Source organism: Quercus lobata, chromosome 4 (genome assembly GCF_001633185.2).
Source record: "Quercus lobata isolate SW786 chromosome 4, ValleyOak3.0 Primary Assembly, whole genome shotgun sequence".
NCBI classification, from domain to species: domain Eukaryota; kingdom Viridiplantae; phylum Streptophyta; class Magnoliopsida; order Fagales; family Fagaceae; genus Quercus; species Quercus lobata.
The window spans coordinates 58,256,293-58,284,253 of NC_044907.1; the positions used below are offsets into that span (position 1 = coordinate 58,256,293).

At 36.3% G+C, this 27,961-nt stretch overlaps 1 protein-coding gene across 3 annotated transcripts; it reads left to right on the forward strand.

The window, feature by feature from the left end:
* Positions 1-2,621: 2,621 nt before the first annotated feature.
* On the forward strand, positions 2,622-9,810 carry LOC115988092 (CMP-sialic acid transporter 1-like). 3 transcript variants are annotated; one of them, XM_031111729.1, is made up of 9 exons: positions 2,622-2,861; positions 3,047-3,087; positions 3,567-3,781; positions 4,255-4,333; positions 5,833-6,002; positions 6,895-7,081; positions 7,303-7,380; positions 7,725-7,905; positions 9,508-9,810. In XM_031111729.1, the coding sequence occupies exons 3-8, from the start codon at positions 3,624-3,626 to the stop codon at positions 7,869-7,871; spliced, it is 819 nt and encodes a 272-aa protein (XP_030967589.1). In that variant the 5' UTR covers positions 2,622-2,861; positions 3,047-3,087; positions 3,567-3,623; the 3' UTR covers positions 7,872-7,905; positions 9,508-9,810. The 3 variants fall into 3 exon arrangements, with proteins under 3 accessions (XP_030967589.1, XP_030967590.1, XP_030967588.1); XM_031111730.1 differs by having other exon boundaries at positions 3,082-3,130; XM_031111728.1 differs by having other exon boundaries at positions 2,624-2,861; positions 3,047-3,130.
* The last annotated feature ends 18,151 nt before the right edge of the window (positions 9,811-27,961 follow it).

Here is a 27,961-nt window from a genome sequence, read left to right on the forward strand (position 1 = left end):
CTCATCACTAACCGAGGTAAAAGGGACAAAAGAACCAAATGAAATGTATGCAAACAAAATAAAATAGGATTGGGCTCAATTAATAAAATCTTTATTTAATTATGGCCTAACAACACGTTAGAGTTAAACTTCATGTTTTCCCCAATGGAGTCACCACTATGGATTAATGGAGTCGCTACCTAGATTAGATCTTGGAACCATATTGGGCCTTTTGAGCCAATCACTTACACACATGGGTCCATGTACCAAATTATGGGTCCAGAGTTTGGGTACGACTTGGGAAGGTGTTAGGCACCCAAGACCACTCGGCTTGTGGGCTGGCCTCCATTATGTGTTGCTAAACCATATTTAATTAAAGAGTTTATTAAGAGAGCCATAATCCTTGTCCTAAACATACATCATGCACTTAAGGAAAGCACATAACATGTTAGAAACATATCACAATATAAAAGGAAACAAACCAAACACAAACAAACAAAATAAAACAAACATGGCAAGTTGACAATTAAATAAAACACACAAGGAAAGAAAATCAAATAAACTAAACGTGGCAAAAAAATACTCAAACAACGTGGAAAATAATAAGACACCAATAATTAAATATCACACCACAATATAAAAGGAAACAAATAAAACACAAGTCAATCATATTATACTAAAAGGAAGAAGAAAACAATTAAAACATACACATAAGGAAAGGTTATAAAATAAGCTAAACATGGCAAAAGATTCAAACAAACATGGAAAGCAATTAAACCTAAATAATTAACTTAAAACAGAGTCAAACAAAATCAAATAACATATGGAAAATGATCAAAGATAATAAATACAAGATTTTACCCTATTCTGGATTCAAGGTGAGTGTGCATACTCAAGTATGCGTACGCAGCCTTTAATACAGATTTAGAAAAAAAACTACATTTTTAGAGATTTAATTAAACAAACATATAACATGTGAGATCAAACAAGCGTGTTAGAAACCCTAAAAAACTAAACTAACCTAAAACAAAAACATAAAACATCAACATAAACAACAAAACATGAAACAAAACAAACAATTAAACTAAACTACATTAAATCAATAAACATGTTAAACTAACCTAGGAATTGCAACAATATAAGAACAAGAAGAACATATTATAAACAACCTAGAATCAGATTAATACATATCAAACATAGTCATGAACATCAAACAAATCAAATAAAACTAATATAAAAACTATGTTAAGAAACTCATGTGAATTTTATTAAACAAAGAAAGAGTTCATGGAAAGAAAACTCACCTTGCTTTAGATTATGAGTTTAGAGTTTGTTTAACAGACCCCTTAGTGCCACAACACAGACATTAGATTGATAGGACAAGAATACTTAAAAGAATACAATAATTTAGGTAATCACAACTCAAGAACAAACTTTAATTGAAAAAGGTTTTTGAGAAATCAATTTTGGAAAATAGTTTCTACCTTAGAACTAACTAAAGAGAGGTTTTAATTTTGTAAAGAGCATTCTAAGGTGCTATCCTCGGGTTTTGAAAAGAGAAAAAAGGTTTTAAAGAAGATGGAGGCCAAAAAATCACTCTCTCTAGCTAGGGTTTTGATTGGAGACATAAGGTGAGTATTTATAAGTTAAAATTAGGATTTTTAGGGTTTTTTATTGATCTCTAGATGTTCTCAAAGGTCTATGGGCCGGCCCACATCAAATAATGATGTTTTGGGCCCTTAAAAGGAAGTTTTAAACCCAGAAAATCGGAGTGCCTAGTTAGCCCAACTTCAAATAGTCATAAATCACTCAATATAAGTCCAAATTAGGAAAAATTTGTGCTCAAATTGAAGTCCAGGATGTCTAATTTCCAATGAAACAAACTTCACCCAAAACTTCTTTGTGGATCAAAATTTATGGTCAAAACAGTGAGCAAAGGTCATTTTTCAATATTGATTTCAAAGCGATTTGAGCACTTTTGAGTTGTAATTACTTCCAAATTATTGTGAATTCTTTAATTACCTTTGGTTGACATATGTCAAGCTCATCATTAGGGCCAGGGACTAAAATTTATTAACGGGTACAAAATACGATGTCTACACTAATGACTGGTTTTTAGGTAGTAGAAGAGGTTTTTATTCCCTATGACACTAATTTGATGTCTTGCCTTGAGTTGCTTTTGTTTAGGGAAAAGTTTGACATGCTATTAGCATGATTTGGGAAATAAAGTTATTTGCTCTAAATAGCTACTACTTTTGGTCGTTGCAGGGTCTTAGCACCTACAAATGTTGGCTACAATGGGCTAGACTGCCTAGTTTTAGTGCCAGCTATGTTTTTGTGTGGAAAATGGAGTTGGGCCGAAAATTAGGAGCACAATCAACCAGAGCATGGAGCCTTTTCTAAGTGAAAATTTTAGGTACAAGACCTTCTCCATAAGGCTGAAGTGATACCAATGTCCCTTGCCCACTTCGTATTACACATGGGCTAGGCTCATGCAAAAGAACAAAAAGAAACTGACCTATACCCTTCAAACCACACTCCCTGGATTCCCTTCTAATATGTTAGACTGGCTTGGGTCATGCTTAATATAAATAAATAAAAAATATTATACAATGAATTTGGCTTTGCCAAAATTAAAAAAAAAAAAGGTATCACGAAAATGGGTATCAACGACCTACAACCAAGTCTGCTTGTTCAATCAAAATAAAAAAATAAAAACACTAATGAGGAAAAGGAACCAACGATGGTGAACAAGGCAAAAACGCAGCGCTTTGGTTTTGGGTGATCACCCTCACAGAAGTCTTGTATCTGGTCTCGGAATCGGAGCAAATATGCAGTGGTATCTGGTGGCGTCTCTGCTGACCATTCTGACCAGCTCTCAGGTCTTCTCTTCTCTTATTAGCAAATGTCTTTATTCATTCTTACTGATTTAACATGGATTGTTTTTTATATATTTGTATGAGTGTTGACTCCAAAAATGAGCAACTTTTCCCATAACCAACCAAATTTTGAGATTACAGATTACAGATTACAGCACCAAAATATAAATATCTTCTTTGTTCCACAGGGAATTTTGACGACGCTTTCAATGACTAATGGCAGATATAGGTATGACTACGCAACTGTTCCCTTTCTGGCCGAAGTTTTTAAGGTACTTACTTTTTTTCACTGTCTGTGCTTGCCTTGGTCTTCTGTAGACTGTAGAGTAGAATCAAATTGAAATACTTCACTCTAAAAGAATGCGAAGAATGAAAATTCTCTCTAAACCCTTGAATTGAAATTACTGTCAAAGAGAAGAATCGGAGAAATAAATACTTTTGTATAGGATTATCATAGTGAATGTAATCTAGAACTAGAAGCACAGACGGACATTTCATTTGGGCTGTTGTACCTATTGTGTCATGTTGTAAATTTTCAGAAATTGCTTGTGTTGCCGTGTCGTACCCGTACTCTCGTCCGTGCTTCCTAGATTGTAATCCATCTTCACAATAAATAATAAAAATTTGTTACATATTTTCCGTCGATTTTCAGACTAGAAACGTATTGTCTACACTGTCAAACTAATTCATTGCCTGTTAATATTTCAGCTTCTAGTATCGAGTTTTCTTCTTTGGAAAGAGATCCAGAAGTCACCACCTCCAAAGATGACTACAGATTGGAAGAGTGTCCGTTTGTTCCCTATTCCTTCAATCATATACCTGATCCACAACAATGTTCAGTTTGCTACCCTAGCATATGTGGATGCATCCACATATCAAATCATGGGAAATCTCAAGATTGTCACAACTGGAATATTGTTCAGGTGCTTCTCTAGTCTTTTAAGGAGCTACAACTCATCAACTATTTTTGCTATTCAAATTGTCTTCATTTATTGATCATTGAGATTACTTTAAAGGCAAAATTACGATTTTTGGTCCCTACATTATGGGATCACTGTCAATTTGATTCTTACATTTTGATAACAGTCAATTTAGTCCTTATTATCTTCAACTTGTAGTCAATTTGACAGAGTCCTTGTTATTTTCAACTTGTAGTCTGAAAGCTCAAATTCAAAACTTTACAATGTCAATATGGTCTTTACTGTCAACTCACTAACGGAAATTGATTGCAAGTTGAAAATAATAGGACCAAATTGATTGCTACCAAAATATAGGAACCAATTTTACATTGATCCCCAAAATGGTTTTTCACCAACTTCAAATTTATTGTAGTTTTTTTCTTTCTGATGTTGATCTAATTTCACAAATTAGCAAATATTTTTATTTCCTGTTATAGGCTATTCTTGAGGAGAAAGCTTTCTAATTTGCAGTGGATGGCAATTGTTCTATTGGCCGTTGGAACAACTATGAGCCAGGTGCTGCTAAATCATTTGTGTGTATCCTTAATTTTCTGGTTTATATTGTAATTGCCTTTAATCTGATCTGCCCCTTATTGATTTTGTCTTAAACTATATATTATAGATGCTCAAGGTGTCCATGAATATTAGTATGCTTGAAATTTCTATTTTACATGTTACCTGCATACCTGCAGTCATTATTGTTTTTGCAAAGGAGCTATCCTATTACAGTAGTTGATCTGACCATCTAATTGTAGCTCTACAATCAATAGTGTTTATATTGAGAAACATTTTGACTGTTAAGAAATTGTAACAAGAACTAAAAGAGAATTGATGACTTCAATTCACCAAGGTGTCAATCAACTCTTGTATATCACCTTGTAACCAAGTTATGAAATTGGAAAGCGTTATGTTTCCATGCCTATAATTATTGGCTTGCTCTCATTCAATAATCAAAAATAGCTCCAAGATGACAATTAGTAAGACTGGGTAATTAGGGATGGACATATAAAAAAAAATTAGGGCATGTTTGGTTGACTGTAATAGGCACTGTAATGTAATAGTTATTTCTAAGGTTTAGCTATTCTATAGTTTGGTTATGTTTTTATTACAAGGAATAGTCATTCCTTATGAATAAATATTCTCTTAAAATGAGGAGTAATTATTTATCTTTAAAAGAATTATAATAGCTATTCCTTAATTGGTGTAATAATTTCTAAAATTAATATATTTCCAAATAAACAAACTTTCCATATATAAATAACAATTATGAAAATAAAAAAATCATCAAAAAATAAGTCATCTCTCTTAAATTCAAAAAATATTATTTTTTAGAAAATATAATTGTATGAGTAGGATATTTCCTAAAATAGATCATAAGTTTTATTCTAATGTTACAATTCACAACCAAACATATGAATACATTTAGTTATTCCATTACAACACATTTTCCTCATAATGAAGATTACCATTTCTATTGTAATCCTCATTTAGTATGCCAAACATGCCCTAAATGTACCACATGATACCTGAATTCCAAATAAGAGTTTGTGAGAAGCATACAAAGATGCCTAGTAATTGGGAACAAGCTCATGTAGTGCAATAAATAGAGGTATACTTTGCAAATGTGATAAACAATGCTTAAAATAAATTTTTGCCTTTCAATTTTATTTTTTCCTTTTGGGGAATGTAGGCTTTTATAATTGAGAATGTGATATAATATCTAATCTGACTACTGATTGATGCATAGCAATCTATCAATACCAGTATCGAGTTTGTTTGGTATGGATCACGATGTTTGTTGATACATAGAATACTCTACATGCAGCTGTTATAGCATAGTTTTGGACTAATCAGACCTGATCTTGAGCTATGCTGTGATTTCTCTTTAGCAATTCCTATATATTTGCACTTGTTTACTTTGACTGCTATCTCACTTTTTAAATAATTTAGTGTATGTTATCCCCTTCATGTGAATATTGCCTTCAGAAAGAACTTTTTGTATTCTCTTAATCAAGGTCAAAGGCTGTGGAGAGGCTTCATGTGACTCCCTTTTCTCAGCACCAATTCAGGGATACATGTTCGGAATTCTGTCTGCTTGTCTTTCAGCATTAGCTGGCATATACACGGAGTTTTTGATGAAGAAGAATGATGATACTTTATACTGGCAGAATGTACAATTATACACGTAGGTGGCCTTTCTTTACATACTGCCGACAAACTCTCGGTTTTAAGAGAACAGAGTATATATATAACCAAAACTATGCACATATTTTAATGATGGATTCTTGAAAGTTCTTTTTTGTAAGTAGATTTCACCTGCCTCCTTTGTTGCCTATGTGATTAGTTGCACAAAATTCTTGAAAGTTGGTTATTTATTTTGCATTTTTTTTACTCCAGGTGGATGTTACTAATTGTAAATAATTACTTAATAATATTGATAAAAAGTATAGAGAACAATTAAAAACCTTCAGGCAGAACAGCTTACATTGTCCATAGATTGGCATAGATTGAAAAACTGGAATTGTGTGGTCCTTGTGGCTTATTAAGTTTGTACCTAAAAGATTGGATTTGTATTTGATCTTTACAACAATATTAAGATTTAGCAGTGTCCTCATAAGTACTCCACCTATATTTCTGCATGAGTTTTCCTTAGGTGTCAATTTAAATGATCAGGTGATGTTTGCAAGATGTTTTTCAAAACAACAATGGGTAATACAGATCTTCCCTTTAAAACACCCTTGGCACCCACTTGTAAAAAGAGCTCCATTTCTATCTGGTTAGGTAAATCCTCATTTAAGAATTTGAATAAGAGGAATAGCCATAATCTACCTAGGGATACATAGTGTGGCATTCTGATGCCAATTTCTAAAATTGCAGAAAATAATAAAACTATTATTTTCCCTTGCAGAAAATTAAATATACTTGTTTTAGAAACATCAGATTATGTTACATGGTCACTTGTCAACTAAAATGTTACGACTTTCAAGCTTGTGAAAGGTGATTATCATGAGCAAAATGCCTGTAGTTATTAGAAGCTTTGGGCTAGAAATAATTCAGAATGGTACATATTTTTCCAGATTTGGGGCTATTTTCAATATGGCACGGCTTCTCATGGATGATTTCAGAAATGAATTTGAGAAAGGGCCATGGTGGCAACGCCTTTTCAATGGATACAGTTTCACAACCTGGCTGGTGGTGTTAAATCTAGGTTCAACAGGACTTTTGGTTTCTTGGTTAATGAAATATGCTGACAATATTGTAAAGGTGACTCCTTTCACCTGTTTGCAGTTTCTGTGCTTTTGTCTGTTTCTCCATAAGTTTATATTGAGTGCCCATTTGGCTTGCACTTGTCTCATTGATACATTTTAATTGTGATAACTAGGAATGTATGGTATTTTTATTTGGGTACTTGGGATAAAACAACTCATTGTTCTCTTGCATTCCTCTTAATTGTTGTTTTATTTTTGCTTTTGCTTTTGCTTTAGGTGTATTCCACATCAATGGCAATGCCACTGACGACGGTTCTGTCTCTATTCCTCTTTGATTTCAGGCCAACGTTGCAGGTAAGATTCCATGCCTATGAAATTGGTTTCTTCTGCATTTCCTATAATTTTCTTATTTCGTAGTAAGCATTTGAGTACTATAACTGGATTGAAATTGTTTTATGTTCTATAGGAATTTTTAAATCAATGTTTTACCATTCTTTAGGACTAGTTAATGCCCTTAAATGCTATGAAAACATATAATTGGTTAGAAGTTTCAATTCATATCTTCGCCATTCATGGATAACAAGATCCTTGTAAAACTTGACTGTTTATCTGGTGCTCCTTATGTCATATTCACTTCCCATTTCATCTGGCAATTACCAAATAATCAGTTTTTTTTTTTTTTTCTTGTGCTGCTGCAGCTTTTCTTGGGTATTGTTGTTTGCATGATGTCACTACACATGTATTTTGCCCCTCCAAGTATGCTAATCGATTTGCCAAAGATGCTAAATGAAGATTCAGAAAGTCTTCTTGAAGTTTATGTTGATCGAAGAACAGATTCATCATGATAATTTATCTCTAAGTGGAGTGCAACATTCTCTGGTATCTCTTTCTTGAAGGGAATATATATATATATATATATATATATATATATCAGTTCTGTCTTTTACTGTTTTACATTGCCTATTAAGATGTCTGAGTTTAGAAGATTTAGATGGAGAGAATCCTAACAAATGTCCATTAACATGTAACTGGTCTTCTGTATTTCTTTTTCTTTTCTTTTCCTTTTTATTTTTTTATTTTTTTTATACAAGATAGAATTTATACTCTAGCATAATCTAAGTGTATATGTATGTGAAGCTCCCTCCTAGAGGCTTGAACCCCGGACCTTATCCCCCCTCCCCCCCCAACACCCCATAAGCATTTATTCTTGTGGAGTGATAACCGCACCAAGGGTACGCGGTGTCTGTATCTCTTATAGTATTGATTGAGCTTTACATTTAAGAAAAGCATTCAATGTATCTGAGCATATCATTTTAAAGTTCTTTGCATGTAGTGTGATATAGCACAACATTCTAAAAGAAATTTGTAGGGACAATGAAACAGAAAAAATATAAATAAATAAATAAAAAAGAGGGATGGATAAGCCTGAGAATCAAAACCTTAAAATTGTTTAGAACCAACATCAAGCGGGGAAAAGAAAATAAAACATTGGAGTTAGCATCTAGGGCTGCCTGAAGTCAACGTCAAGCCTTTGGAGAAAATTCCAACAGTTCTTTTTATTAATCAGGTGAAGAAACCAATACCAAGTTTTGGGGCCTTTAAATAGGACTCCCAAATTTCATCAGGAAAGGAACTAACTTGCTAACCAAGCAGGGAAGGGAAATGATACTTTGTTAAGCAAGCAAGAGAGGAAATAACTCTTTAAGTAATTACATGAAATCCAATAAAATTAAAATTTAAGTAGTTACATTAAAATTCCAATAACATTAAAATTCCAAATTAAACAGGATTTATTCAGTCAATTGGGCCTAATTAACAGCAGGCATCCATTGTTTAGCCATGTGATTAGGGACCTGCATCTGGTGTATGTGCCAACTACCTCAAAGTGGGAGAAACTCAACTCTGTCAAGTGTTGCTCTTTGGTGGTGTTAGTATCTCTCCAAGAGTTCAAGGTCTAGTTGTTATGGCTCCTCTTTGGTGATCCAAGTGCAATCTAAGTTTGGTCATCTCTTCCAACGAACTAGTAGCGACTGTAGTGATCTCTTCTGTCCCTGATGAAAATAATCTGTTCATCCAAAATAGTATCAATGTGTTCTTTACATTTTGATGGAAGGTTTATTGGTGCTGGATTAGGTATAAGGTTCACAATTAAGTCATGGGAAGGCTCATAAAAAAGGTCATCTAGGATAACTGCTAGACCTCTATAAGATGAAACATCAATGACATAAGCATTCGGTATGACCTGCTTCACCACTTTGAATGGTCTTGTACTACAATCTTGCAGTTTCCTAGTGGTTTTGGAGGGAACCCACTTGGGCCTAATTGGAACCATTATATATTCTTCTAATTCAAATCCCATATAGCATGAATAAGCTTGAATTTTATATTGATTATCACCTGCTTAAATCTGTTTGCGGATCTCATGATGCAATAACATGTCCTGCAAATGCTCCTGCTAACTCAAATACTCTTAATATGCAGTCACATCGGGAGAATATCTGAAGGCATCCTAGAAGTATAACCAAGCATGACCTCAAAGAGACACATGCATGTAGATCTATTGATAGAACTATTGGGTGCATGTTAGGCTACATGGAGAATGGAATTTTCATTTGATGTCCCTTTAAGTTCTATTGGGCTTATGATGCTTAAGTTCTTTTCTTTTGTTGCCCCTTTAGGATTTTCTAATAAACAATTAACTAAATCCATTTTGGTATATCGAGACTACACCCTTAGTGTTCTACTTGGAAGTAATACAACTTCAATATTTTGTCCTGAATGTCATCTTAGGCTAAGATTTTTTCTTTAAGGTCATTTTCGTCACCTGCATGATCTCCATCAATAATGACTTTATTGTCACATTTGGCAGCTGCATGATGAAAACCCTGGTACTGAAAGCATCGGATCGGATCTGAGAAATCAGTTTGTGGGTTTTCTACCCCATTTTTCCTGTGTTATCTCTACTAACTGGCTCATTACCAGGTTTGGGTTTGGGTTATGGTGGAGCTATCAGTGGTATACTACCTAAAGGTTGAGAACTAAATGCAGGTTCAAAGCACCTCACAAACTCGGACTTAGTGATCTGTTCATAGTTTCAGACTAAGGTGAATGCCTAATCTAAGGTTTTACCTATTGAAAACAAGCTCCTTTTTGAGGTATCAATGAGCGCTGTCCCAAACCTGTTCAAAATCATCGTCTCATCCTTAACTGCATGACTCACATCTCATTGTGTAATCATCAAATTGTGCTCTGTGGTCAGTATTACACTTTTTCCCGTCCCAAACTGTTTCAATGATGTAGGTCACCTTGATAGGATTGGGAATGGGTATTTTTCATTGAGTTTTTCCTTCATTGTACCCAATCAGTTATGATGGATTAGTTTCCTATAGCGAGGAGTTAATTCATACTTTTTTGGCTCGAACTATGTGTTTTTTTATGTTCGTAAACCTGATCTTTTCTTTTTCTTTTTCTTTTTAACTAATATCAAAATATATATAATAAAAAATTAAAATTAAAAATTAAAAACTGATTTTTTTTCCCTGACAAGTTGATGCAACAAAAAATTCTTCAAAGAAATCTAGGAATCAAAATCAATGGATGCTTAGAGTCAACACCTAAGATTGTCTGGCATCAACACCAATCCATTGGAGAAAATTCAAACCCTAATAAAATTATGAGAAAAGTTAACAGGTGGCCTGACGCGTTAACGGGAACTTTTACTAGTCAAGCAAAGCATACCAATTCTTTTTAATGAAATATATTTTTCTAAAAAAATAAATAATAAAATTAACTATATATTAAATAAGTCGGGCACAACTATCCAGTCATGTGATTGGGGTCTAAATTGCACACTCTTTCACCTGTTTCACAAAAGAAAAAGAAAAAAGAAAAAAGAAACATATACAAATAGGGAAATGTTGGGTATCCTTTTAAAAACTATTTTTAAAAATAATTTATAGGTAAATAATAAATTGATTAATTTTTCTAATAGTTCTTTATATTTCTCATAAAAATAATGTTAAAACATTTTCTAATATAGTTTATTAACAATTGCCCATAAAGATATCCATTAACTTGACTCATATAAATAAATAAATGGTCATGCTAACGAGGGTCCTTAGGTCAATGATTAACAATCCATTTTAGGAAAATTTTAACACCACTTTTATGGAAAATGAAAAAAGCTGTCAAAACATTAATTGTTTTTTTTTTCTATAAAAACTTTCTTTAAATAGATTATTAACGATTGCCTTAAGGACATCCGTTAGCATTTTTCATAAATAAAAATAAAAGTTTAGATGCCTCTACCTGTGCTGTGACTGTGAGTAATGCATCACTCATTATGGTGTCTGGAATACTGTCGGGCCTATTATGGCCCATGCCATGTAGGTTGACAAGGAAGTGGTGGTTGTGGTTGTGATGTGGTAGCCACAAAAGAGGCTAATGATGGTTTTGGTGGTTCAGGTTGTGTACAAGTGATGGTGTTGTGTTTAATGTTTTAAGTTGCTTGACTTTTAGTCTGCTTCACAATTACTCACTTTGAGATCTGTTTGGATACCACTTATTGTTGAAAGTTAAAAACTAAAAATTAAAAACATTGTAGCAAAATAATTTGTAAATATGTAAATAGTGCCGTGAGACCCAATTTTAAAGAAAAATTTGTTGAAATCCGTACTTACAGATCTCTTGAACAGTGCACGAAATCCACACAAAAAAATGCAGCCACATTGAAACGCGCAAAACGCGCTATCCAAACTCACACATTATATTGTTTTTATTACAATGGAAGAATCTAGATGATATTAGTAATTTGAATATAATCAGACTCTACCTACCTTGAATGTTGTAAAGTGGTGGGCTGTGCTAGTGGTATTGGGTTACTTCCTGCGGCACTAGGCCCAAGTTTTTTGGATAAGAGAGTTGGGACCAATCCAGCTGCAACTCAAGTTGGTCTGGATTGTGCGCAAACTAAGCCAGGTTTGCCAAGAACGTGCATACGGCAGGTAGAGCTGTTTCAGAGAAGTTGTGGCAGACATACATAATAATAATAAAATAAATAAAATATCTGGCTACTCAGTGGGAAATGACCAAACAATCCTCAAATACAATTACAGTAATAATAATCACTTTTACAGAAGGAAAAGAACAGAACAAAAGTGAACAAATATTAATATGTATGGGTTAATCAGAAAATAAAGAAATCAACTAAAGTCTGGTCCGTAGGAGCAAAACCAGAGAGGAAAGAACGTTCATTCTCAATGCAATTAATCTCTCAGGAAAAAGTCCTGCCATGGAGATTAGCTGCCCTGAGAGAAATGGACCTGAATGGTTTATGCATAGAGGCTCTTTGTGGTTTTCACAAAGAACAAGATTTCGTGAGGGAGAGAGGGAATCAATCTACCGATGCATGCCTGCCGTTCTAATTCTCACTTTATTTTCTTTCTGGTTGTTTTCTTTCTTTCTCTCCCACTCGTTTCTTTTCTATTTCTTGGTTTCTCTTTTCAAATTCCTATTTCTTAGTTAAGGTTTCCATTGTTGCTCTGTTTTTCTGTTTACGGCAAGATCCTCTTTTTATAGTGCCTGCTGTGACCGGATTTTACTGTTTTAACCTTTAACCTCTTTTGTCTGGTCTGGGTGTACTGGTCGACCACCACTGATCTGTCTGTGTGCCACCCTCTCATTACCAGACAAAGAAAGGTATTTTGTTTGTTTGTCTGTCGTGGCCCCCTTTCCTGCTACGGTCTGGGTTCTTTCTCTCTTCCTATCCCTCATGGCATGCACCTAGTGGTTCCAACTCAGCTTGCTTCTTTTAGGTAGTAAGTCATCCCAGCAGGACACTTCCCCGAAAGAGCCTGAGCTGGAACCTCAAAAATAGATTTTTTCCATCTCCCTACCACCAAACCATGCCCTCTAAATCTCTGACCCTCGACCTCACCATGCCTTGTATTGGCTGGGTACAGACTGGTAGTGCATGGGCTTTACGCGTGCCTTCCTTTCACATGTGTCCAAAATCTGCTTGCTGCCCATTTATCTGCTGTGGTCTGAAGGCTTGCCTGCTTAGCCTGCTGTCCATTTTCTTTGACCTTTTATGTGGGCTACTTTTCGATTTCCCGCTCTTCTTAGGAGTTAGGCCTTATTTGATGACAAACCTTATATTTCTTTGGCCCACTTCTTCATTTCCCTCATTTCCTGCAATATTGTTCTGTTATTCCTGCTGTAATGACTCAATCTTGCTCGGCCTCTTTAAGTCAGCCGTTTACTCTTTCCCCCAGTGGCTTGGTATGGCCATTGGTTTTCCTACTTATGGGCTCATGTGTCCTTTTTATCTTTCTCTTGGGCATCCTTGGCCCACTTGCTTTCTTTGGATTTCCTTGGCACTTTTACTAACTCTGCATTCCCATGGATTTTACTAACTTCATTGGGCTTTCCTAGCCCAATTACCTTATTCTCATCCTTGGGGTTCATGAGCCTACCATAAACCCCTTACTTTCTTTGTTTGCATTATTTTGGACCTGCAGCGGCCCTTTCTCATTTTTCTACATCATATACTGCCCATGGGTATGCTATTTCTCTCTTTTCGGGTTTCTTTAAGTCCACTTGCCTCTTTAAGGCCATTTGTTTATTTTATGGGCCTGTGATCCATTATTCCTGCCGCTTGGGCCTAATCACTTTTCGGGTTTCTTTAAGTCCACTTGCCTCTTCAAGGCCATTTGTTTATTTTATGGGCCTGTGATCCATTATTCCTGCCACTTGGGCCTAATGGTTTTGCCATCTGCTTGCCAATTCTTTATTGCCCTTGTTGTTGGGCTTTTCTTCTTTCTACCTGGATTCTCACAAATGACCCTCAACAAATGTTTAACATGCTTAGGAGCTTCAGCTTTTAACTTTTATATGCAACTTTTAAAAACCTCATTTTTTTTCTTTTTTTAATTTTAAGGCACAGGTATACTTTTATAACACTTTCAGCACAAAAAATTTAGCAAAAGACTAGATAAGTTGTTCTAAAATGAACACTTGATATTGGGGTTTCTTTTTCTGATATTCTCACATTTTTGTTTAATAAATTCATTGATCCCTAATTAAAAGTTGGTAGTAGAAGTTTCTACTACTGTGATAGTAGAGTCAGTGTACGTTTGGATACACGTCCACATTTGGCGTCCAGTGTTTCATGCTTTTTTTTTCTTCATTGAGTAGCGCATTTCAGTGAGTCTCGTGCATTGTTCATGGGACCCATAAACCTCTTTTTTCAACAAAACTTTCATTAAAAATGGGTCCCATGACACTACTTACATATTTAAAAATTATTTTGCTATAATGTTTTCAGTTTTCAGCAAAATAAGCGATATTTAAACGCACCCTCAGTGGCAGAGTCACGTTGGAGTCGTGGCTCCCCTTGTTTTTTAAAATTTTTTTTGTTAACTCTAGCATGAATATGCAATAAAACCACTAACTCAACAAAAATTTACTTGCAGGCTCCACTCAAATTTTAGTTAGAATTTGGTTTGCTTGAATTTTTTTTTTTTTTTTTTTTTTTAAAGAATTTGACCTACCAATATGTAAAATTTAGGTCCTAAATATTTACAATGGGTCCATCAAAACTTTGAAGTAATCTAGAAAAACCCAACAATTAAATTGGTAAAAAAAATTCAAAAAAAAAACCCATCAGATGGCCCATTTCTTAGCCTCATGACCTTCCAAATACTACAAAATCCAAATTCTTCTTAAACACATTTCAAACCACTTGAGATCAACACTACCGAAAAAAGAAAAAAAAAATGTCTCTCTCTCTCTCTCTCCTGCTTTTTTATTTATTTATTTTTTTTATGCAAGAAAATACTTTACTAACGAAGGAAAAAACCAAAGCTATACAAAGGAACAAGCTTTGTTCCTAATATCAGACTCAAAATAGTAGGGGCATTTATCTACATTAAAAGAGCCAAAAACATTACATTTGAGAGACCATTTAGCTTCTACTAAAGAATAAATACTAAAACGAACTAAATTTAGACATTAGTTTAGATTTGTTGAGGGCCATTTGTAAGAATCTAGGTGGAAAGAAAGAAAGCCCAATAACAAGGGCAACAAAGAATTGACAAAGCAGACAGCAAAACTATTAGGCCCAAGCAGCAGGAATAATGGATCACAAGCCCAAGAAATAAACAAATGGGTCTTCAAGAGGCAAGTGGGCTCAAAGAAGTCCAGAAAGAAAGAAATAGCATCCCATGGGCAGTGTATGAGGTAGAAAAGCGAGAAATGGCCGCTGTAGGTCCAAAGTAATGCAAACTAAGAAAGTAAGGGGTTTATGACAGGTCCATAAACCCCAAAGATGAGAATAAGGTTATTGGGTCAGGGAAGCCCAATGAAGTTAGTAAAAAGCCCATGGGAATGTAGAATTAGCAAAAGGGCCGAAGAAGCCCAAAGAAAGCAAACAGGCCGAGGATGCCCAAGGGAAAGCCAAAAGGGACATAGGAGCCCATAAATAAAAACAAACCAGTGGACATGCCAAGCCATTGAGAGAAGGAATAAATGGTTGGTCTAAAAGAGGCCTAGCAGGATTAAGTTATTACAGCAGGAATAACAAAACGACATTGTAAGAAATAAGGAAAACCAAGGAATGAGCTAAAGAAATGTAAGACCCATCATCAAATAAAGCCCAGCTCCTGAGAGAAGCAGGAAAACAAAAGGCAGCCCACATAAGAGGTCAAGAAACACGGACGACGAGCCTTCAGACCACGACAGACGAATGGGCAGTAGGCAAGTTTTTGACACATATGTAATGAAGGCACTCGCAAGGTCTAGGCACCACCAGAGCATGGTAAGGTCGAGGGATCAGAGAATCAGAGGGCATGGTTTGGTGGTGAGGAGAGGGGAAAAATCTATTTTGAATGTTCTGACTCAGGCTCTTTCGGAGAGGTGTTCTGCTGGGATGGCTTACTACCCAAAAGAGGTAAGCTGAGTTGGAACCATTAGGTGCATGCCATGAGGGATAGGGAGAGAGAAATGACCCAGACTGTAGCAGGAAAGGGTGCCACGACAGACTAGCAAACAAAATATTCTTCCTTGTCCGGCGATGGGAGGGCGACATACAGATGGAACAGTGATGGTCGGCCAGTAGACTAGACCGGGTAAGGGGAGTTAAGGGTTAAAACAGTAAAATTGGGTCACGGTAGGCACTATAAACAAGGTTATTGATTCCATACTGTACTGGCCGGTACGGTTGGAATATACCGTACCGGTTAGCAATCCGGTACGGTCGACCCCCCTATTTCATACCGGAAAAAATACCGGCCGTACTGGCCTCGTACCGGCCAATTTCGGGCAATACCGACCGATACTGGGAGTACTCGCCGGTACATAAATTTTTTTTTTTTTTTTTTTTTTTTTTAAGTTTTGTAATTTTTGAATTTTTGTTAGGACAAAATGGTAACTTATTAGTATTATTTGTTTTCTTAGTATGCAATGGTAACTTTTAAGCTTTCTATTTTATTTTATTTTTTTATTTTTTTCCCTTTTAATTGATACTAAAGTCTAAAACCATGAATAATTAGTTCTGAATTGAGAAAATGTTTTATGGTAAACTTTTATATTTATTATAATATATATATACACAAACACATACATACATACATACATACATATAGATATATATATATATATATATATATTTATTTATTTATTTATAAATATCAAAAATAGCGGTAAACCCGAAACGGTACACCGGTATTGACCGGTATCCGAAATATATCGTACCGGTGGCCAAACCGGTATGGCTTTCGGTACGGTATTGACATCCTTGACTATAAAAGGAGGGTCTTGCCATGAACAAAAAGGAGGGGGGAACAACGGAAACTTTGACTAAGAAATAGAAAACTTAAAAGAAATAGCAAAAAAAACGAAGTGAGAAGAAAGAAAGAAAGAAATAGTGAGAATTAGAAAGGTGAGCATGCACCGGTAGATTGGTCCCTTTTCTCCCTCATGAAATCCGGCCCTCTGTAAGAAAACTTGAGAGTATCTACGCAGAAAACCACTCAGACCCGTTTCCCTCAGGACGGTTAACCTCTACGGCAGGACTCTTTCCTGAGAGATTGACTAGTTTGAAGAGGAACGTTCTTCCCTTTGTGGTTCTGCTCCTGCGGATTGGATTTCCGGTCGATTTCCTCTAATATTCCGACTAACCCATGCGTATTTACATTTGATGTCCTCTGTTATGCTTTTTTTTCTTTTCCGTAAAAAAGAAAACAATTAGTATTGTTGTTGTAATTGATTTTAGGGGTTATTTGGTCAATTCCCCATTAAGTGGCTAGATATTTTCTATTTATTTTAATATTATTATGTCTGCCTGCCACGATTTGTCTGAAACAGTTTCACCTACCGTGAACACGTCCCTGGCGGACTTGGCCTAGTTTGTGCACAAGCCGGACCAACTTAAACTGAAGCTGAGCCGGTCCCGACTCTCTTATCCAAAAAACTTGGGTTTAGTGCAGCAGGAGGCAGCTCAACACCACTAGCACAGCCCACCCCCTTACAAGATTCTTTAGAACCAACCAACTAACTAAATTAGTTTTAGTTTACCATGTAATGTCAAAAATTCTCACTGTGTGCTCAATGCTGTGTTTGGTACAATTGTACCATCGTATCATTTTTCCAAGTTTTAAAAAAGTTTGCTAACTTTCAATTAGTGGCTTCTTTTCTAATTTACTTTCAAAAATTAATAATAAATCCGTTTACATCTCTATATTAACTTTATATAATAAAATATATAACCTTGTAATTGATCGAACAAATAACAGTATTGTTAGGAATGAATGTCATATAATATTTTAAAAAAAAGTGTATATATATATATATATATATATAAATGATAATCATTTTTGTTTATTATATATTGATGTATTAATATTTGGTTTTGAGATAAAAGAGAAAAAATTGCTCATAATTGTTTGGTTTTATCTAACATATCTAAATAGTAGTTTACACTAACTTTTCACACAATTTTTCTTTTTCTTTTTGAATTTGTTCTATAACTAGTTTATAAAATTTAGAAAGGGTCAACGCTCTTTTTTTCTTTTTCTTTTTTCTTTTTTTGGGTTAAGTGAAAGGGACAAAGTCGTCAACCTAAGAATAAATATTGTTCTCTTAGAACAGGAATCTAGATTATGGCAATTGATATGATATATCCCGTAAATTAATACAATGAAATCTGTCAAGCATTTCTTAAAGTTTGGTCCCTTGAGAAAAAATTCACGGTTCTGCCACTGAGTAGAGTGATGTGCAATATAAAGACATCAAAACTAAATTGTCTTTCGCATTCTTTTTCGAAAATTTGAACATCTAAAGTTGTTGCAAACTTTGTTTTTTTAGATAAGTAGATAATAGAAAAGTGAGAAGTCGGGATTTAAGCCTGAAATAAATAACAGGATATCATTATCACTGAGCTATCACTTAAATCCAAAATTACCAATGCTTTAGAGTTTCAACATAAACAACATACAAATTTTACCCGGGTACATGGGAAATGGAAATACATTGCAAGTAAATTGATGGATCCCTCCCTCCCCCACCAAAAAAGAAGTAATGAAAGTTGTAGGATCGCACTGGCTTTTGTGTGGGGCTATGGCATCTAATGCTGGTTGTTTCCTTCACCACCCACCGACAGCTATGATACAAGAAACCATGCCACCATATGTGGTCTACATTTCTTTCTGGTTATGCAATTCATTCATCATCACTTGTAATTTGGGTATGGATATTGAAAGTTCAAAAACGTGTAAAAACACCTTTGAACGTTTAGACCCCCAAATAACAACTTAATCAATTCAAGCAATATGTCAAACAACTAGTGTGCGGAAACTTAACATATGCTATAATACGAAATTGATTAAATACTATCTAAGCCATAACAGATTAATATCCACAGCAGATAAAATGAAAAGGCAAAGATAGAGAGGAAGGAAGATGCAAACACAAAGACAACACGCGATGTGTTATCGAAGAGGAAACCGAAGCCCTCGGCGTAAAACCTCTCCGCCGCCCTCCAAGCGGTAAGCAATCCACTAGAAAATTCAGTTGGGATACAAGGACAGCAATAAACCCTCCAAGCCTAATCTACCCAGTGCACCTAAGCCCTCCAAGCTTCTTGCTCCAACGAGGTTGCGCCGAACCTTTTTCTTTTCTAGCTTCCTGGATTCCGCTACTAGACCGTAGCATCAACCAATGAAGATTGGTTCCTTCCTAACTGCTTCCCAGAAATCCAAACAGCAGTCTCACAATGATGATGATGGTGAGAACCTGGTTTGGTATAAAGCCTCTCAAGGATTTGACAATGGAGAGGAAGAGAGTTGAGGAATTTGAAGAGTCTCTAAGGTATAGATTGTGTGTGAATCAATCTAGTTTTTCTCTAGGGTTTCTCTCTCAAAATTCTCTCTGGAATCTCTCTTTCCATCGTGGGTAATAGGGGTATTTATACTAAAGTGGAGAGGAATGTGAAACGTCAGGTTTTTACAAAACAGGGGTGGCTCGCGGCTTGACTAAGTCGCGAGATCCAGTCGCGAGATAACCGTATGGCCAGTTGTCCTGTTTTGTCCTGTAGTGCTCCAGCTAGCATGACTGTTCATCTTCCAGCATGCTTGGCACGTGTGCAGCTTCTGGCGGCTTGCAGCCGCGAGTCACCCGCGAGTCCCAGCCGCGACACTCTGTTTTCTTGCACACTCTTGAGCAAATTTCACTCTATCTCACTCACTACCCTTACATCAAACCCACCTAAATACAGGGTTACTAAATGCTGAATTACAAGCAAATTTGGCACGGAATAAAGCCAATTAGATGGTTGAATAAATTCAACCTTACAATCTCCCCCTTTGGCTATTCCGTGACAAAACCCTAAAACAGACTCTAGACTTAACATGTGAGTTAGGAACAGTTGAACAAAACTCACTCACACCTAACTCTAGAAACTGTGAAGCACTTGAATCATATGAACATAATACTCCTGAAACACAACAATACACCATGATTATTGTAAGCAGAAAATTATAAAATGCATATGAAACAGGCAATATGTGATCAAGCAAAGATGGAGTTATGAAACAAACCATGGCTTGATCAACCAAGTGAACACCACAAGGTAGTGATCACAGTGCTCATTCACACTTGGAATGAACACAAGGACATACAAGTTAACAAGCACAAGGCAAGACACTTGTATGTTCAACACTCAACCAATGCATAACTCACAAGGTATATGCATCTAGGAACAATCCTACAAGGGCACAAGAGTGACAGTACATAAACCAAAATGCATACCATTTAGATTAAAGTACTGATTTCAACATAGCATAAAGGCTGCATTAAGCAAGGTACATACCATAAAGCCTACAAATATGCATAAAAACATAACCTTAAAAGCTTACATAAGCACATGGGTACAAAACACAAACAACCTTGAATAACATCATCAAAATATATTAAACTTTAAACCAAGAGTATAAGTTAAGAGTTTAAAAACAATACACCAAAAACATAGTGTATCAAGACCCATAAAACCACTAAATAGTACTCAAAAACATAAATATATATAAACAAGGTCTTAGAGTTTGACATGACTCCCCCTCAACACATTACTCCCCCTTAAGGGCTGCTTTTTTGCTTCTCAATCGATCATCAATGTCATTATCAATAGAAAACATCTCCCCCTTTTTGACAGGAATGGCCAAAGGGTCAGTGTTCAGGCTGAGTGGTGAAGCTGTCCAGTTTTGCAGACAAAACATCAATCTGATCCTGCATAGCTTTCATCCTCTCAGAGTGCTCAGTCTGGACTTCTCTGATCCCATCAAGTCTTTCCAGAATGATTTGGAAAGCATCTGGAGGTGTATCTGAAGAAGTTGATGCTCTTGGTCTTTTGCCACTCCTCCTGGGTGTTGAGGTTGATGCATGCCCTGCTGCCTCTGCTTCAGTCTCCATTGGGACACCTTCTCCTTCATCACCTTCATCTTCATCTCCTGGAAGTCTAACACTTATCCTTTTGCAGGTAAGCTTGTTAATTGCAGAAGGTGTGGACATGGGACTGATGTCTTGTGGAATAGGAACACCCTTCCTTCTAAAAATCCTCATTAATAAACTGGGAAAGATCAGTTTTGGCCTAAAGGTTGTTCTTGTCTCATCCACAATAGTGTCATATATGTGGGAACTTATGTCTATGAAGTTCTTTTCTTTGAGATCCATCAAAAAGACTGCTCTAGCACAATTTATTGTAGTCAACTTCTTAATGGGATAGAGGTTAAACATCATGATGATTGTTAAACACCTCATGTCCACTGGAAAGGCAGTGGTATTCAAGCATTTTCCTTCTCTTTGCCCACCTATCCTTTGTTGGATTGTTTCAATGGAGACAGACCTATCCTTGTAGTTGATAAATTCCTCATCATCTAATCTTTCAAGTCCTAATGCATCATCTATGACATGAGCATCTAAAATGAATTCTTTCCCTCTAACCCAGCAACTTAACTCATTCTCCTTTATCACAGCATTTGAGTAAAATTCCCTAATCAAGGGTTCACAAACTACAGGGAAATCACTCAGAAGTTTTTCCCATTCTCTTCCTTCAAAACAACCTGGGATAAAGGTTTGTCTCAAATCCTCCAAATCTACAAATCTTTCTTGAATAATTCCTGCACTCATGAAGTTATCCTTGTATCTCTCAAAATGATGAACTGACCTAAATAGCTTAGAATCCATTTTCAACCTTTTGTCAGCCTTCTTTGCAGGAGTTTTCTTCTTAAGAGGTGAGGGAGCCATCTGTGATCAATCAGAAGAGGCCACAACAGTGCAGAGCAATATATGTGTAAAAACAAGTCAGTCACATGTATTTATCAAAGAGATATCATTCATACAAATGAACTTGAAGCATTTAAACACAAGCTACTTAGATCAAACACATGGAAAAACAAGCCTAAGATAGGAAATACACATAAAAGCATCAGATATAGACACTAACTTAAAGGCAGTTATAAGTCAATGAGACAAAAACTGGAAAATGATATGACACATAAACAGTATTGTGAAGCACACATTTGCCCCCAAAAGATTATAAAAAAAAAAACAGGCATATTTAGCACATTAAACTCACAGCCAAAAAAAATGAAAAACAACTCAACAGCTCAAAGTTCAGTTAAACTCAAAGAATCACATAGCTAAGCGCAGAATGAAGAGTAATAGTGAAACAACTAAGAACAAATCATACTCTAGCAGCAGCCTTCGCAATCTAAGCATGAACAAGGAGCAAAATCCAAAACACAAACCCATTTCTAAAGCACAAATATATGCGAAAAATCAAAGGGAAAAACACAAAATCAAGTAGGAAAGAGCGCAAAACTGAAAACCCATACCTGTGATGTGAAGATTTTGAGCTACAAGTGTGCAACAATGGAGATTGGAAATGAGAGCACGGAGTGTTTGGGAGGGAGAAGATGAACAGTCACAAAAATTCGAGGGAAAAACTGAAAATGATTTAAAAACTGCTCTTATTTCTGTAAGACACGCGATTTTTGCGACTGGATTAAGTCGCCACACAGTCGCCAGCTCAAGCCGCCAAAGCACTCAAGAACAAAATTTTGAAAAAATTTTTCTAAGTGTTTTTCGCGACTGGAAGGTCTACGCGCGAGAGAGTCGCGAGCTGAGCCGCGAAAATCTCTGAGTGAACCTCGCGACAGGACCTTCCACTCACGAACAAGTCGCCAAAAATTACCAGCGAAGATGCGACTGAGACTCGCGACTTGACATACCCGCGACTGAGCCGCCAAAACAGGGCAAAACTGGTTTTTTGAAATTTTCAGATTTTTTAAACAAAAATACTTTCCAAAAGCACCTAAACCACTCAAAAATCTTTTTGTGCTTGAAATAACAAAGATTGAGCATGTGAAAACACATTTCATCAAGTACAATCACACAAATGAATATGACATTTATTGAACATAAACTTGTGTGTTGTGTGTGGATAACAACAATGAGATAGTCCGTCGTCTAATATGAAGCTTCAATGATCAATTCAACCAAGGCATACACAATTAGCACTAGATCATGTGACCTATCTCAATTATAGAAGTATGTATATATGACCTCCCACAAAACTTGATAACATGATTTGGAGCTTTACATTTGACTCCACTTTCAAACATAACAATTGACCTTTTTGATCTTTTGAGTCAATCACCTCTCATTGTGAGAGTGATATAGGATATTTCACTTTAATGAATAAGCCTTTGGCTTTTTGAATGAATAATCACTTCAATATAAGGTCACTTACCCTTTTTCCTAGTCAAATACTAGAGTGTGCGATAGGCTTTTGCAGCTCAATATCTCTTTTCATTTGGAGATTTACATTTGGAGAGCTCTTTTTAGCAAAACAAAAATAAAGAGTGGGAAGATATATAGACACAAGTCTATGCAAGTCTCAAGATCAACAAAACCATTCACTAATCATTCATGACAAGTTTGAAGATCTATTTACAACAATCACAAAGATTTCAAGATTTTTCCCACAGTGATATAAGTGCATAAAGACAAGCAATGCTCGAAAATGCACAAAGCCATTAGCACAAAGGTACAAGGCAAAACAAGTTTAGAGACAAAAGCTCAACAAAGTCAATCAAGCTTTTTGATTTTCTATTTTTATGTGTTTTTTGGATTTTTGACACAAGAAACAAAAAGATTGATAAGACAAAATTAAAGAAATGTACAAGAGGACAAACAAACAACCAATAGCAAAAATAGCAAGCAAAACAATCAAACATAGTCACAAAGCATAGGAAGTATTGATGCATGGACATGTTGTAATGCTTATGCATGAGTACCCTTATTCACCCTCACATCACTTGCGTTTGGGGTGATTTCCTTATAGGATTGGGTACGGGAGTTAGGGCTTTCAAACCTTCGTGAGAAGCTTTCCAAGCAGTTGGTGAATGCACCAATCATCTTCATCACGTTCATCATTCCGGGATCACCATTCTGATCTCTAGATTGATCTCCAGCCCAACTTCTTCTCTCATTTCTAGGTCCTCCTGACCTCTGAGGGGTTGCACTATTCTTTGCTCTCAGCTTTTGGCAATTTGGTCGAGTATGCCCTTGAAGTCCGCAGTAGTGGCACACATAAGTTCCTCTAGGACCTCTTTGTGGTCGAGGACGTGACTTGGCACGAGATTCAGACCTGCCTGCTAACTGATTGTGATGATTTAACATCCGTTGGTTCACCAAATTCTTCTTCTCCTTCACCTCGAGCTTTTCACCAGTAGAGTCAGCTACAACAGGATCTTTGGCCTTTACAAACTTTACTTCTTTTGTGATATTTCCAGACGAACTACCTCCTCCGGTATATCCCAATCCGGATTTGTCTGAAAAGCTCTTTTGAGATGATATAACATCATCTAGCTTCTTGGTGGTAACTCTCTCTACTTTAGCATTAGCTTGCACAACCTCACTCTCAAGAAACCTTACTTTTGTGTAAGTTTCGGATAACTCTCCATTCAGAGTTTCTATCTCACACTTGGCCTCCCTATATCGGATTAGGAGACTTTTGTAGTCTTCCTCAGCCTTCTTCATTTTTCTCACAGCAGCCTTGACCACCCTTGTGTATTCCCCGGACTTCTCCAAAAGTAAGTTATAATTCTCCTGAAGATTCGCGTTGTTTCCATCTTCTTCAGCATCCGATTCTTCAACAATTCCTAGTGATTCATCATCACTATGTTCTCCAAGGTCTTGCACAAGCAGATTCAGTTCATCTGACGACTCAACATGAGCAATAGTCATAAAAGCTGAATAGTTCCCCTCTCCATCACAGCTCTCTTCAGACTCTGAGTCAGACGAATCCGAGTCACTCAAGGTCGTGGCATACACTTTACCTTTTGATTTCAAATAATTCGGACATTCCTTTTTGAAGTGTCCATGCCCGTTACATTCGAAACAAGTGACACCTTGTGTAGGTTGGGATTCTTTTCCATCTTTCCTTTTGAATTCCCTTTTCTCCCTTTCAGAACTTTGGAATTTTCTTTTATCATCAAATTTGCCATTATTTTTGAATTTCAAAAACTTTTTGAAATTTTTGACAAGGTATGCAACATCTTTGTCAACCACATCTTCTCCCGATGAGTCTTGATCTTCCACCTTCTCATTAATGGTCTTTAGAGCAAGAGATTTACTCTTCCGTTGATTGGGCAGCGACATCTCATAAGTCTGCAGAGAACCCACCAGCTCTTGCACTTTGATGTCATCGAGGTCCTTGCTCTTTTCTATTGCTGTCACTTTAGCTCGAAAACTTTCCGGCAATGATCGAAGGATCTTTCTTACAATCTTCGAGTCCTCCGTTTTCTCCCCCAAGTTGAACTTGCTGACAACCACTTCATTTAACTTCCCATAGAAAGAGTCAAAAGACTCATCCTCACTCATTTTGAGCTCCTCAAACCGAGTGGTCAGCATTTGTAACTTGGTGTCTTTCACTTTCTTCGTGCCTTCATAGGTGGTTTCCAAAATCTCCCATGCTTCTTTGGCAACGGTAATATGAGAAATCCTGTGAAATTCATCTGGAGACACACCACAGAAAATAGCATTGAGTGCTTTACTGTTAGCATTAGATGCAGCAAGTGCTGCCTTATCCCATGTGGATTTGGCTGCCTCAGGTTTGGTCCAGCCAATCTCAACAGCATCCCAAACTGATTCATCAATAGAACATAGAAAAGCTCTCATGCGAACCTTCCAAAAAGCATAATTACTACCATCAAAATATGGAGGTGCATTTAGGGATTGAGACCTATCCATCTCAAAAGGGAGTCAAGGATCACACAATGGTAATGAAACCAATATCAGTGTACCCGTTCTGATACCAATTGAAAGTTCAAAAACGTGTAAAAACACCTTTGAACGTTTAGACCCCCAAAATACAACTTAATCAATTCAAGCAATATGTCAAACAACTAGTGTGCAGAAACTTAACATATGCTATAATACGAAATTGATTAAATACTATCTAAGCCATAACAGATTAAAAACCACAGTAGATAAAAGAAAAGGCAAAGATAGAGAGGAAGGAAGATGCAAACACAAAGACAACACGCGATGTGTTATCGAAGAGGAAACCGAAGCCCTCGGCGTAAAACCTCTCCGCCGCCCTCCAAGCGGTAAGCAATCCACTAGAAAATACAGTTGGGATACAAGGACAGCAATAGACCCTCCAAGCCTAATCTACCCAGTGCACCTAAGCCCTCCAAGCTTCTTGCTCCAACGAGGTTGCGCCGAACCTTTTTCTTTTCTAGCTTCCCGGATTCCGCTACTAGACCGTAGCATCAACCAATGAAGATTGGTTCCTTCCTAACTGCTTCCCAGAAATCCAAACAACAGTCTCACAATGATGATGATGGTGAGAACCTGGTTTGGTATAAAGCCTCTCAAGGATTTGACAATGGAGAGGAAGAGAGTTGAGGAATTTGAAGAGTCTCTAAGGTATAGATTGTGTGTGAATCAATCTAGTTTTTCTCTAGGGTTTCTCTCTCAAAATTCTCTCTGGAAGCTCTCTTTCAATCGTGGGTAATAGGGGTATTTATACTGGAGTGGAGAGGAATGTGAAACGTCAGGTTTTTACAAAACAGGGGTGGCTCGCGGCTTGACTAAGTCGCGAGATCCAGTCGCGAGATAACCGTATGGCCAGTTGTCCTGTTTTGTCCTGTAGTGCTCCAGCTAGCATGACTGTTCATCTTCCAGCATGCTTGGCACGTGTGCAGCTTCTGGCGGCTTGCAGCTGGGAGTCACCCGCGAGTCCCAGCCGCGACACTCTGTTTTCTTGCACACTCTTGAGCAAACTTCACTCTATCTCACTCACTACCCTTACATCAAACCCACCTAAATACAGGGTTACTAAATGTTGAATTACAAGCAAATTTGGCACGGAATAAAGCCAATTAGATGGTTGAATAAATTCAACCTTACAGATATAAATTGATAACGAAAATGACTGTTAGAATGTATAATTTCGTACATATTGAATGATGAATGCTCTCTCTGATTGATGGAGAAATTGGTTGTCATGCCTCCTACTCCACAAAGTGATTGTGTGGACAAGTAATATTGAATGAACACACTCGTATGGTTGCATTTAATAGACATAGTATAGTGGTAAAGGGTTACATCAACTTGAAAACCTTATTTTAATCGGTTCAGAAATGATAGGCAATCCTTCACGATAGCATAGGAACAATTTAATGTACATCTAATTTAGTTTGTTCACCTAAAAATGAAGGTTCCAGTACCAGTACCCAATTAGAAAATGCCAAAACAAGTTATATTTTCTTTTCAGTCATTTTTTCCAGACAAAATGGGCTTTTGCCATTTTCGGGTAAATTAATTAGCTTTATACCCCCTTTCCTAAAGTAAGTAGAGAAATGCTCATTTTTTAAAATTTGATTTATGATAAATCGAGTTAGAAAAAAAAAAAATTTCTAAAGTCCTATAGCAGCATTTTAATGAGCCTATAGTGACGTAGACCTATAATGACGTTTTTTAACTCGACTTCAATGAAATCGAGTTATAGGCAATTTTTTTACCTATAACTCGATTTCATTGAACTCGAGTTAAAAAACGTCACTATAAGTCTTAAAAAACGTCACTATAGACTCCTTAAAATGCCACTATAAGGCCTAATAAATCGAGTTTTAAAAGAGAGGCATTTCCCTACTTAGTTTGAGAAAGGGGGTATAAAGTTAATTAATTTGTCCGAAAAGGGCAAAAACCCATTTTGTTCCATTTTTTCCTATATATTTTAGACCATAAAAGAGCTATTGCAGAGAATGATCCTTCATGGTAGATTTCATAATAATTGTTTGAATTCTTTGTCAAATGTCAACGATCTTGTTATATGTTTCTCAGAGATGCAGTACATTATATATTCTAACGCATA